At 32.5% G+C, this 11,723-nt stretch overlaps 1 protein-coding gene across 3 annotated transcripts in view; it reads right to left on the bottom strand.

Annotated features, from left to right (window-relative positions):
• The window catches only part of LOC145318779 (uncharacterized), a 54,318-nt gene extending 42,925 nt beyond the window's left edge, over positions 1–11,393 (bottom strand). For 2 of the 3 annotated variants that reach the window (XM_080160327.1, XM_080160325.1), the window contains exons 1-4: positions 5,840–5,875; positions 763–854; positions 534–587; positions 104–167 (exon numbers count right to left, since the gene is read on the bottom strand). In XM_080160327.1, coding sequence (XP_080016453.1) covers positions 104–167; positions 534–587; positions 763–831 — 187 coding nt within the window. In that variant the 5' untranslated portion in view covers positions 832–854; positions 5,840–5,875. Of the gene's footprint in view, positions 1–103; positions 168–533; positions 588–762; positions 855–5,839; positions 5,876–11,329 lie in introns of those variants that run through there. The other variant, XM_080160326.1, reaches the window with a different exon arrangement.
• Positions 11,394–11,723: the final 330 nt, after the last annotated feature.

Raw genomic sequence — 11,723 nt, 5'->3', positions numbered from 1 at the left:
TTTGTTTCCTAAACTGATAAAAACCAATAGAATACTTTTAGATTTAGATTTTAGAGCCTTCAAAAGATGTTGTCATTCTTGGTTTTTTTAATATAAAATTTACCTGCCACAGCTGCAATTCCAAAGAACCAAAGACTTGGATTTTCACTCGTCCACCATTGCCATCCCTAATCAAATAATGTACTATAGGAAATCTACTCTATTAGTCTGTCAATCTGTCTGTCTGAAAATCAAAATTACTTTTTTTAAATCAAGCAACTTTTTGATTTTAGATAATTCTGTCATAAAATGCTGCTAAAGTTTTTAGATTTAAAACTTAAAAACATGTTAAACTCTACCTAAAACAAAAAAAGTTTCTCTAAGTTAAGATCAGGCGTTTAACAAAATATTTCAATTTCGCTTGGTGGCGCTAATCATATAAATAATAATCATATTGGTTTAGCGGTTAGCGAGATCATTCGGTACATAAACAGCAACACACACAGAGATCCTGTTACTTTATTATAAGGATAATTTTCATAACTAATTTATACCTTTAAAAAGTCAACAACAAGATCTGCTACTGACATAAGCAGTCCAAGTAACATCTGAAATTATTTTAAAAAGTTAATCAAAAAAATTAAACTATCCCCCCAAAAGTTCTATACCTTCTCAATACCTAGAAAAGCTTCACTGTAAAGGCGACAAATATTGGATAAGCATTACTCACAGACAGACACTAATCCTTTTACTTTTATATAAGGATTTCTTTTGAATGATTACCAGAGCAAATTCCAGTATTTTTAGACTTGGAGTCATCACTTCAGAATGAGGTTGCTGGTCCAAAGCCATGTTATTATATAATCAGAATCAACCTGAATAAAATCAGTGTTTGACTTTTAGTAGCAATGGAAAAACTATATTATATTGTGTACCAAGGAAAACTACCTAATACTGGCGAGGCTGCTGCCAACAACCCAGGATAACTAAGGGGAGCCAAATCTCTCCTTTTCTGTCCAAACACCCAGGGTATTAGGAAAATCAACTCATTGTCTTGAAATCCAAACTATGTATGATAATGTGTTGCGCCTTTTTTTTGGGACAGGGCATTCCCACTGCATTCCCATTAGTAGGGGAAAAAATATCGAAATATCATTATTAAAAGCAATGCTTTTCTATAATCAGGTTCGGCCCAAAAGTCTTCCGTCAGTAACAGTTAGCTTTTATCGTTACTTTAGGCATGTCTAATCTAAGTAAAATCTAAGTCAAAACTAAATTGTGCATAAATTTGTTGCAAAATTGCGTAATAATACAGTAGGTTATACTTTCATTTTGTTTCAATTTTAATATAGAGTTGCCTCGCTTGTAATACTTTACCTTGTTGTCCTGAGAATCATTAGTCTAAAAATCAGATGAATAGGGTAATCATACAAAAATATGTTGTAAAAATCTTTAAAAATCCGCATGTTTTAAATGGACGTACGGACTTTCTGGTAACGATTATAGAGTCGCTACGCGTTCTAAATTGTGCCTAACTCTCATAGGAATCGTCATGTAAAGTTTAAAGCGGTAGGATAATTCTAACATGTTAAAAGATTTAACCGTTACGGACGTATGGAAGGATGAACGTAAAAACGGACCTACCTTAATTATAGAAAAGCTTCGCTTTAAACAATGTACAAATGTTATATTTGAAGCATCTCCATAATAAAGTCCTAAAAATGTATGTACCCTATTAAGCAGTTTTGCAACAAATTTACAAATTGCAAATTTTTTATTTATTTATATTTTGCTTATTCAGTTCTAACACTCTATATACAAGCTTAATGTTCGTTTGTCATCCTTGCTTTTTGTAAGATATATGTGAGATTATACAGTTAGTACAAAAGTGAAAGTTTTAAACACATGAACCAATATTACTTGATGAATCCTTTCGCTTATTTGTTAAAAAAATATCTATAATACAAAGTAGAACGATGTTTGTTTGTTTGTCTGTCTGTTTGTTTGTAGCGAAGGATCTCGCTAACCGCTGAACCGATCGGGTTCTCCTTTACAGGGTAGCTTCTCATAGGTCCCGAGAAGGTTTATAACTATATTCTTGGGGGGTGGGACACCCTTAACCCCGCCCCCCCCCCAAAAAAAAAATCCCCCCCCCAATTTTTTTAAAATTTTCTTTTAAATCTAAAACACGAAAAATTAGTCGCCAAATTAGTCAAACCAATAGAAATATACCTTTATTGTCAAACCTCTTAAGGCAAAGGGGCGAAGTCGCTAGTAGTAAATACGGTGTTACTCTATTTTTATAAATTTAAAGTTATCTAAAGGGCAATTACTTGTTATGATGAACCCTAAAAACACATTTTTGTACTTATATATATTAGTCTTCACTTTATCTAAACTAAACAACAATCAAGCCTTGAAAATAAATCTGTTTACAGTTATTAGAAGCGAAGCCACTCTATAATTCCAAAGGTCCGTTTGTCTGAGACGAATAGGAGGAAGCGTGATTTTCACGACTCCTATTCAAGATACACGGCTGTAATTAAGGAGCATACTATAAAACATCCTTTTTAAGGTTTTGCAGGGCTAGTTTTGAATTTTCACATTTTTCTCCATATCTTTGGCGTTTTTGGTCCCTTTTTAATAATCGTTGTGGACAATAGTACTTTAAATTAAATCTACCGCTTTATTGAGCATCCAGTATACAATTTTCTTTTGTCGGCAGTCTGTGATTAATTGTACAAAATATAGATATCAAAACTAAAAAATTGTAATTATAGAGCAGCTTCGCTACTAAAAATATCTAAAGCAATCCATTCTTGAGTTTTACAAATACTTTTAAATCTCCTTGTCCATACCCCCATCAATGATTATTTTATTTATGCTTCGCTACATTTGCATGTTGTTCATTTTTTATTTTATTAAAAAGTGTTCATTGGAAAAGGGTACACCGACAAACTTACTATGAGCACTAGGGGGCAAAGCTAGAAGACAAACCATACTGGGGATAAACCTACTAGCGACGTTCAACAATACCCCCTCGCCCCCCCCCCTTCAGATTTTTTAAAAGTTACTTTACATATGGGCATGACACATAAGTAAGAGTAAAATTTTTTGAATATCTCCATATTTTTGCTAAAACGAAAGATTAGTCTGCCAAAATTTGTAAACTTGTTGTAAAAAGCCTTGATTTTGCCTTATTGATTTTTATCAATACATACAAGAATGGCAACATCCATAAAAGATATGCAAAGCTTGACAAACAGCCAGACTACAGACAGGCAAACAATATATGTAGAGAAACAACCGGCTCAATACCAGCTGAGTATCCACGAATTCCCCAATAGTAGCTGAGTATCCACGCATATTTCACAAGAGTAGTTGAATATCCACACTTTTCCCCTATGGTAGTTGAATATCCACAATAGTTTCCTATTGGAGTTTTTATTGTATCTTTTCACAATGCTGATTCCCATAACAATAAAGCACATTAATCTAAGCAATTCTCATCTATCATTAACTTTAATACAGATTTACGACCAACTATTAACCTTTACAGATCGGGTGGGGGGAAGCCCTATGAGCCCCCCCCCCCCTCTAGTTTTTTTTTACTGTCATTTTTTTGTAGGTAAGATAGAGAGCTGTGACTTCATGACTTTTTAAGTTTAGTAATTATACGTCGGCAAGAGTTGATTTTATAATGATATCTGGTCTATGTCGGTCGTGGTGTCCGACTAAATTCTAAATAAATCTTAATTTCTACATTATGACTTTTGTGTATAAGGTAGAGACCTGAAATTTTTTTGTTGAATACTTAGATATCAATGAACATCTGAGAAAAGTGGTGTTATGGCCGTTTGACCGCTTCCTGGCCGATTTCATGACCGATTTTTGTCCGGCTTTAACTATCGACATATATCATAAATATTTTGGCTTATATTACAGCTAGAGACCTATAATTTTTTGGGGGGTAAATCCTTGAGCAATAAGAAACAGATAAAAAAATTAATTGTTATGACAAATAAAACTTCGTCCTAAAATTTGGTTATCCTAGCTTTAAAATTGGCCGCTCTACAGCTGTTTTAAATTTTAAGCGTCTGGCCGCTAAAAAGCGGCTAAGGAGCGGTCTGACCGCTATGACTAGGAAAAGTAATTTTCTCTAAAAATACACATGAACCACCAGAAAAAAAAATTATGTCTCTAACTGTAACAGGAGCCGAGATAGAGGGGGGGGGGGGTTAAATTAATCTATTAAGATGGGAATTGGGGCGGCCGATCTGTAAGGGTTAAGAAATATGAGAGGTCTAACTTTAATAGTGGTTTGGTAAATCTCAATTCCACCACAGCATTACAGATGGTCAGTTATAGTGAATTATAGACTAGCTTTGCTACTAAAAACATTCTCTATTCAAGCAATTAAAGGGGAATATTTTCTATAATTAAGGTAAGTCTGTCTGTAACGGTAAGCGTTTTTTAAATTAATTTAGACACGTTTGAATTGTCCTATACCTATAACAGATAGGTACAATTCAGGAAGCAAAGCAACTCTATAATCCTTACCAGAAAGAACTCATGTTCATTAAAAACATGTTGATTTTTAACCTTAAAATCATCCTATTCATCTTAAATTTGGAATCCCGTTTCCTATTACATAAAGGTATAATGTTATAAGCGAAGCATCTCCATGTTGTTTCGCTTTTATGGATGTTGTTATAATTGTTTTGCTGTACGTCAGGCATAATGTTATAATACTAAGCATTTCTATTATCAAGCATTATAATATAATATCTAATCCTAAGACCTAATTGGACTAAAGTTAAGTTAGGTTAAGTTAAATTAGTATACATATATTTTTAAAAGAGTTTGGAGCATTGCCTTTAGATAAAATAAATATATTTTTAAAAGCAAAGCTTTTCTATAATTATGGTCGGTCCGTCCGTACATCCGTGACGTATAGCTTTTTTCGTTGATTTAGAAATGTTAGAATTATCATATTGATTTCAAACTTTGCATGATGATCCCTGTAGTAGTTAGGCATGATTTAGAAAGCGGAGCAACTCTATGATCATTACCAGTATGTCCGTACTTCCATTTTAAACATGTTGATTTTTAACCTTTTTTAACGACAAATTTTTATGTAATAAAATCATCCGATTTTTCTGATTTTTGGAATAATGATTCCTGGGAAAACAAAGTACAATGGTATAGGAGAAGCATCAAGTCCTAAAAGTGTTAGTATGTCCTTAAAAATTATCCTGTATATAAGCAGTTTTTGACCAAATTTGCTACTTTTGTTCATTTATATTCTGATTTTTGAGTTCTGACACTCTACAAGTGCTAATGTTCATTAGTATTAGTGTTTTAGAGCTTCACTTTTATGGATGTTGTCTTCCTTGTTTCTCTATGTGTCAATTTATTATTCCTAGTGTTAAAGAGTTCGGTGGTCTGACAGTCTAATTTAATGAGCTTTACATTTTTGAATATTATATCCTTGTTATTATCGAAGCTTTTCTACAATTAAAATTTCTCCGTTTGACCATTATTGTTTTATCTATTTCAAATTATGCAGGTAGAACAGTTGGAAGAAAAAACAAAATTAATCAAAATATTTTAATTGAAATTTTAAAAAAATAATAAAATTCAAACTGTAGGTAATTCAAATGAAATAAAACCTTAATTTAGAAAAGCTTAAATTTAAACAAAATTGATGACAATTTTTCACAAATAAAGATTTGAAGAAAAAAAATAAAATATGTGATAAAACCTTATATATGAGAAAGTTATTTGTTTATTATGATACAAAACTCTGGTTGTTTATATTATTTTGTTATAAAAATTGTTAAAAAAAATTTATATGTACCTTATAACCTTTTCATTTATGAGACATAATTATCTGAAATATTGTAAAACTCATGAAATATTTTGTTATGCCTAAAAAAACATTCTAAATTATTGAACATACATAAACAATTGATAGTGCATCAAAGAAAAGTTCTTTTAGTCCTTAAATAATACAAAATTGATTTTTTTTCATTTTGACATCAAAAACCTTTAAAGGATCTTGGACAAAGTAGCTTCAGACAAAGTAGCTTCGGACAAAGTAGCTTCAGGACAAAGTAGCTTCAGGACAAAGTAGCTTCAGGACAAAGTAGCTTCCGGACAAAGTAGCCTCCACTGTTAATAAAGTTCATGGCCGCAGCGCTCGGCCCCCTAGCCTATAACCTAACCTAACCTAACCAAAAAATTGTAAAAACATTATTAAAACTTGTAAAAATATTAAAAATTGTAAAAATCTATCAACCACTTTTTGCAAAATCCTCGAAATTCTAAACCACCTATGTATTATCAGTTGATGATATTTTTCTTAAATATATGTTCTGAAGCTAACATAGGTTAGGTTAGGTTATAGGCTAGGGAGCCGAGCGCCCGCGGCTAGGCAGGCCAGGGGGCCGAGCGCTACGGCCATATTGGAGACTATTTTTCTTAAGTAGCTACTTTTCTTAAGTAAATGTCCTGAAGCTACTTTGTCCTGAAGCTACTTTGTCCTGAAGCTACTTTGTCCGAAGCTACTTTGTCCGAAGCTAATTTGTCTGAAGCTACTTTGTCCAAGATCCCTTTTTAAAGGGAGTGTAAACGTAAAAATTTCCCATCTGATTATCACATCTTAAGCACATTTCACTACACTGATCAACCAAAAAACGTCCTATTAACAAAAATATGCAGGAATAATGCCTTGATTTTATGGTATTTTGGGAGGAAAAAAGGAAAAAACGGGGAAAATCTGAACGTTTTTGTTTCTTATAATGTTTGTAGGGATATTTAACTTGTCATATATAGTTGAAACAATTTACTTACTGTTAAGGATTTATTTTATGATATAAAATTGCCAATTAGTTTTATAATAACGTAGTAATTAGGTAATAAAGTTCTATTTTAAATTTGTATTATTGACAAAAAAATACCTCACTACAAAGGGTTGAATCTCAGAGGTTATTTGAAATAATAATATCCATTTTTATTGTGTTGGACAATAAATAGCCCACATAATAGAATTAGTTTACACTTTTATCAGACTGTTTATCTATAATACAAAGTAGAATGATATCTGTCCGTCCGTCCGTCCGTCTGAAGCTTAAGATCTCGGTAACCACTAGACCGATTGGATTCTACTCTTTAGGGTATATACCTACAGGTCCTGTGTTGGTTTTAGGCTATTTTCTTGGAGGGTGGGAGTGGGACACCCCCAACCCCCCCAAAAAAACAAAAAAATCCCTACCATTTTTTTTTTTTTTGCAGGATTTAACCTTAATTTTTTTTGATCACCTCTTGGGGCAAGCCCCTAGAGGCTAAGGGCGAAGCCGCTAGTCTATAATACAAAGTAGAATAGTGTCTGTTTGTCTGTTTGTTTGTAGCGAAGGATCTCGCTAACCGCTGAACTGATCAGGTTCTCCTTTACAGGATAGCTTCTTATAGGTCCCGGGAAGGTTTATAACTATTTTCTTGGAGGGTGGGACACCCCTAACCCCCCCCCCAAAAAAAATGAGAAATACCCTCCCCCCCCCCCAAAAAAAAAATATTTTTTTAAATTTTTTTTTAAATCTAAAACACGTAAAATTAGTTTAATAAGACTTCTTGGGGCAAAGCCCCTAGAGGCTAGGGATGAAGCCGCTAGTCTATAATACAAAGTAGAACAGTGTCTGTCTGTCTGTTGTCTGTCTGTTTGTTTGTAGCAAAGGATCTCGCTAACCGCTGAACTGATCAGGTTCTCCTTTACAGGGTAGCTTCTCATAGGTCCAGGGAAGGTTTATAACTATTTTCTTGGAGGATGGGACACCCCTACCCCCCCCCAAAAAAAATGAGAAATACCCCCCCCCCAATAAAAAAAAGTATAATTTTTTTTTTTAATCTAAAACAGGTAAAATTAGTTTAATAAAACTTCTTAAGGCAAAGCCCCTAGAGGCTAGGGATGAAGCCGCTAGTCTATAATACAAAGTAGAACAGTGTCTGTCTGTCTGTTTGTTTGTAGCAAAGGATCTCGCTAACCGCTGAACTGATCAGATTCTCCTTTACAGGGTAGCTTCTCATAGGTCCAAGGAAGGTTTAAAACTATTTTCTTGGGGGGTGGGACACCCCCAACCCCAAAAAAGGAAAAATATCCCCCCCCAAAAAAAAAATATTTTTTTAAAAACTGAAATTAAAGTAGTAAAGTCCACTACCCCTCCCCCCCAAAAAAAAAAATTCCTTCCCCCCCACCCACCCCCAAAGCTTTTTTTTAAATGTTTTTTTTAATCTAAAATACGAAAACTTGGTTTGATCAAACCTCTTGGGGCTCTTGAGGCTAGTGGCGAAACCGCTAGTAAAGAAATATTGCACCTTTCTTATTTACAAAGAAGCTGTATCAACTTTTTTGCTTTTTATTTAAGATAGCTAGCCGGTTCTTTCAGTAAGTAGTAGATGTAAAATTTTTCATAGAATTCAGATATGCAATCGGTTTTTTTGTAGACCTCTTATTTTTAAAGTAATTTAAGTTTTTTAAAAAAATAATTAAGTCGGTTTTAAGGTACTAAAACGCAACAAAATAAAAGAAGAAAATGGCCAGTATGAACAAAAATAGTAAGATCTTTAATTTGACACCTTACTTTTAAAATTCTGTTGAGTAATTATTGAAAAAATCTATTTTTTTAACCTCGGTTTAATAAAAACTTTAGACCTAAATATTTTCTCAAACAGACATAAAAAACATGGGTTCATATATACCTTTAGAATCAGAAAAATATTACGAATCTATTCTAAGCAAAATTGAAAAAGTTTTATAAAACTATAATAGAAAAAATAATTTTCGGCTTTAAAGGGTTAGCTTGAATCAAACCTGAACCAAACCTAAACAAAAGACAATGCAATGTAGCAAATATTTTTTAAACACAAGAAACAATAATGTATTTTTAACTGCATTGTTTTGAAGTTTATAAACAGACTGATGCATATTTGTTCATAATTTTTCATTCTTTACATGTTCTTTAATATCACTATATTTATTGTAGTATCTATTGTATATATTGTATGAACGTTCTCCTTTTTTTCTGGCAGTTCTATAGGTTAATTTTATAGGTTAAGCTTCCCGATTTGTCAATTTTTGCGATTTGTGATTGGCTAGTTTAGTAGTTACAATTCTTAAAATAAACTTTTAATTTTTTCTATTTTTTATTACAATTTTTTTAAACTTTTTCAATTTCGCTTCGAATGAATTCATATTATTTTTCTCATTCTAATGATATATATGAACCCATATTTTTTATGTCTGTATGAGAAAATATTTAGGTTTAATGTTTTGATTAAACCGAGGTTAAAAAATAGATTTTTTCAACAATTACTCAACAGAATTTTAAAAGTAAGGTGTCAAATTAAAGATCTTACTATTTTTGTTCATACTGGCTATTTTCTTCTTTTATTTTGTTGCGTTTTAGTACCTTAAAACCGACTTAATTATTTTTTTTAAAAACTTAAATTACTTAAAAAATAAGAGGTCTACAAAAAAACCGATTGCATATCTGAATTCTATAAAAAATTTTACATCTACTACTTACAGAAAGAACCGGCTAGCTATCTTAAATAAAAAGCAAAAAAGTTGATACAGCTTCTTTGTAATTAAAGGTGGGCGAGAGATGGGCCAACTAAAGTTACTTGGATACTAATAAAAAAACCTGTTTCTAGCTTTGTTATTGTATTTGGTATTAAATAAAAAATAATGCTTATTTTATTGATTTCTAAGTAACTTTACATTTGTTTAAAGCAAGGATTATGTTAAAAGTCAGCTTAACCGTTAGAAAAAATAGAGAACTAAGTCAAAAAATTTAGTTTTAGCTATAGAAGGGAAAAAATACAATTAACTGCACATATACTTCAAAAAAATTTTCCCCAATCTTGGATATAATAAAAATCGGTGCAAAAACGTTCAGATTTTCCCTGGGGGGTCAAGGGCAAGTGCAAGTGCAAGTGTGTGTGTATGTGTTTGTGTATGTGTGACTGTGTGTATGTATGTGTGTGTGTGTGTATGTGTATGTTTTGTGTGTTTGCGTATGTGTTTGTTAGTATGTGTGAATGTGTGTGTATGTGTGTGTTTATGTGTATGTTTTTGTGTGTTTGTGTATGTGTTTGTTAGTATGTGTGAATGTGTATGTGTGTGTGTGTTTATGTGTATGTTTTTGTGTGTTTGTGTATGTGTTTGTTAGTATGTGTGAATGTGTGTGTATGTGTGTGTTTATGTGTATGTTTTTGTGTGTTCGTGTATATGTGTGTTACTATGTATGTATGTGTGTGTATGTGTGTTAGTATGTGTGACTGTGTGTATGTGTGTTAGTATGTGTGACTGTGTGTATGTATGTGTGTGTGAGTGTGCTTTCATGAGTGTGTGTGTGTATCTGTGTGCATGTATGTGTATCTGTGTGTGTGTGTGTGCGTGTGTGTATCTGTGTGCATGTATGTGTATCTGTGTGTGTGTGTGTGCGTGTGTGTATCTGTGTGCATGTATGTGTATCTGTTTGTGTGTGAGCGTGTGTGTATCTGTGTGCATGTATGTGTATCTGTTTGTGTGTGAGCGTGTGTGTATCTGTGTGCATGTATGTGTATCTGTTTGTGTGTGAGCGTGTGTGTTTATTCCTGTAACAAGTAGGTACGTTTACCAACAATAAACATATTATTACCAAAAATATATATATATATTTAAAACATATTATTTTTATAGCATTTAGACAACACTTTTTATATGATATCAACTAATTTTATGCGATAATGATTCCTAGGACAACAAATGAAATGTTATAAAGATCTCTCCGATGTCCAAAATGTAAATATATACTTGAACAGCATACTGTATCTAAGCAATTTTGCAACAAATCCTTATAATAAAGTAACAGGATGTCTGTCTGTCTGTCTGTTTGTACAAAAGGATCTCGCTTACTGCTGAACCGAAATGGTTTTCCATTACAGGGTAGCTTCTCATAGGTCTTGGGGAGATTTATAACTATTTTGGAGGAGGGTACCACGACACTCCCAAAAGATATCGCCCCTTGAAAAAAATACCCCCCCCCCCTCCGAAAAAGAAAGAAAATTGTTTTCACTTTTTCTTTTTCAATCTAAAATAAGAATGGGATTTCTAATTAAACTCCACCCTTCTCAAGTGTGCCTAGAGGCCTGATGGGTGTAGCAGCTAGTATCAGATATTACACTTATAAAAATTTATATTCTGCTTTTAAAGTTTTGACAATCTAAAACTGTTGTTTGTTTGCCCTACTATAAAATTTTAGTGCTTCGCTTTTATGTATGTTGTCCCCCTGTTTTATTCATAAGATACCTAAATAAATTCACCACATAATCATAAGTATGATAACTATATGTTCAATGAAGCTCAAAAGTTTACACTAACTGTCTAAAAATGTGTTATCATTATTTTACAAAATCATAATTGGACTTTGATATTAACTCTTACTTTAAACTGATAGATAGATAGATGGATAGGTCAATAGATTAAAAGATGAATAGAATAAAAAATGGATTTACCTTCATAAGACTATCTGGGGGACTGCCATTTACAAATCCAGCAAATTTACAGTGGATGTGTTTTCGCCAGTACAATGGATGTATTTATGACAAACTGAATTTTTACTTTATAAATGACAGTAAAACCGATTCTCATGCCATAAACACAACCAACACTGGCAAAAATACATCCAATATTTTTATACATA

The sequence above is a fragment of the Acartia tonsa genome, chromosome 5 (genome assembly GCF_053477335.1).
Source record: "Acartia tonsa isolate MP-2025a chromosome 5, ASM5347733v1, whole genome shotgun sequence".
Lineage (NCBI taxonomy): Eukaryota > Metazoa > Arthropoda > Copepoda > Calanoida > Acartiidae > Acartia > Acartia tonsa.
The sequence above is the reverse complement of the archived record's forward strand: the minus strand, read 5'-3'. Positions and strand labels throughout refer to the sequence as shown.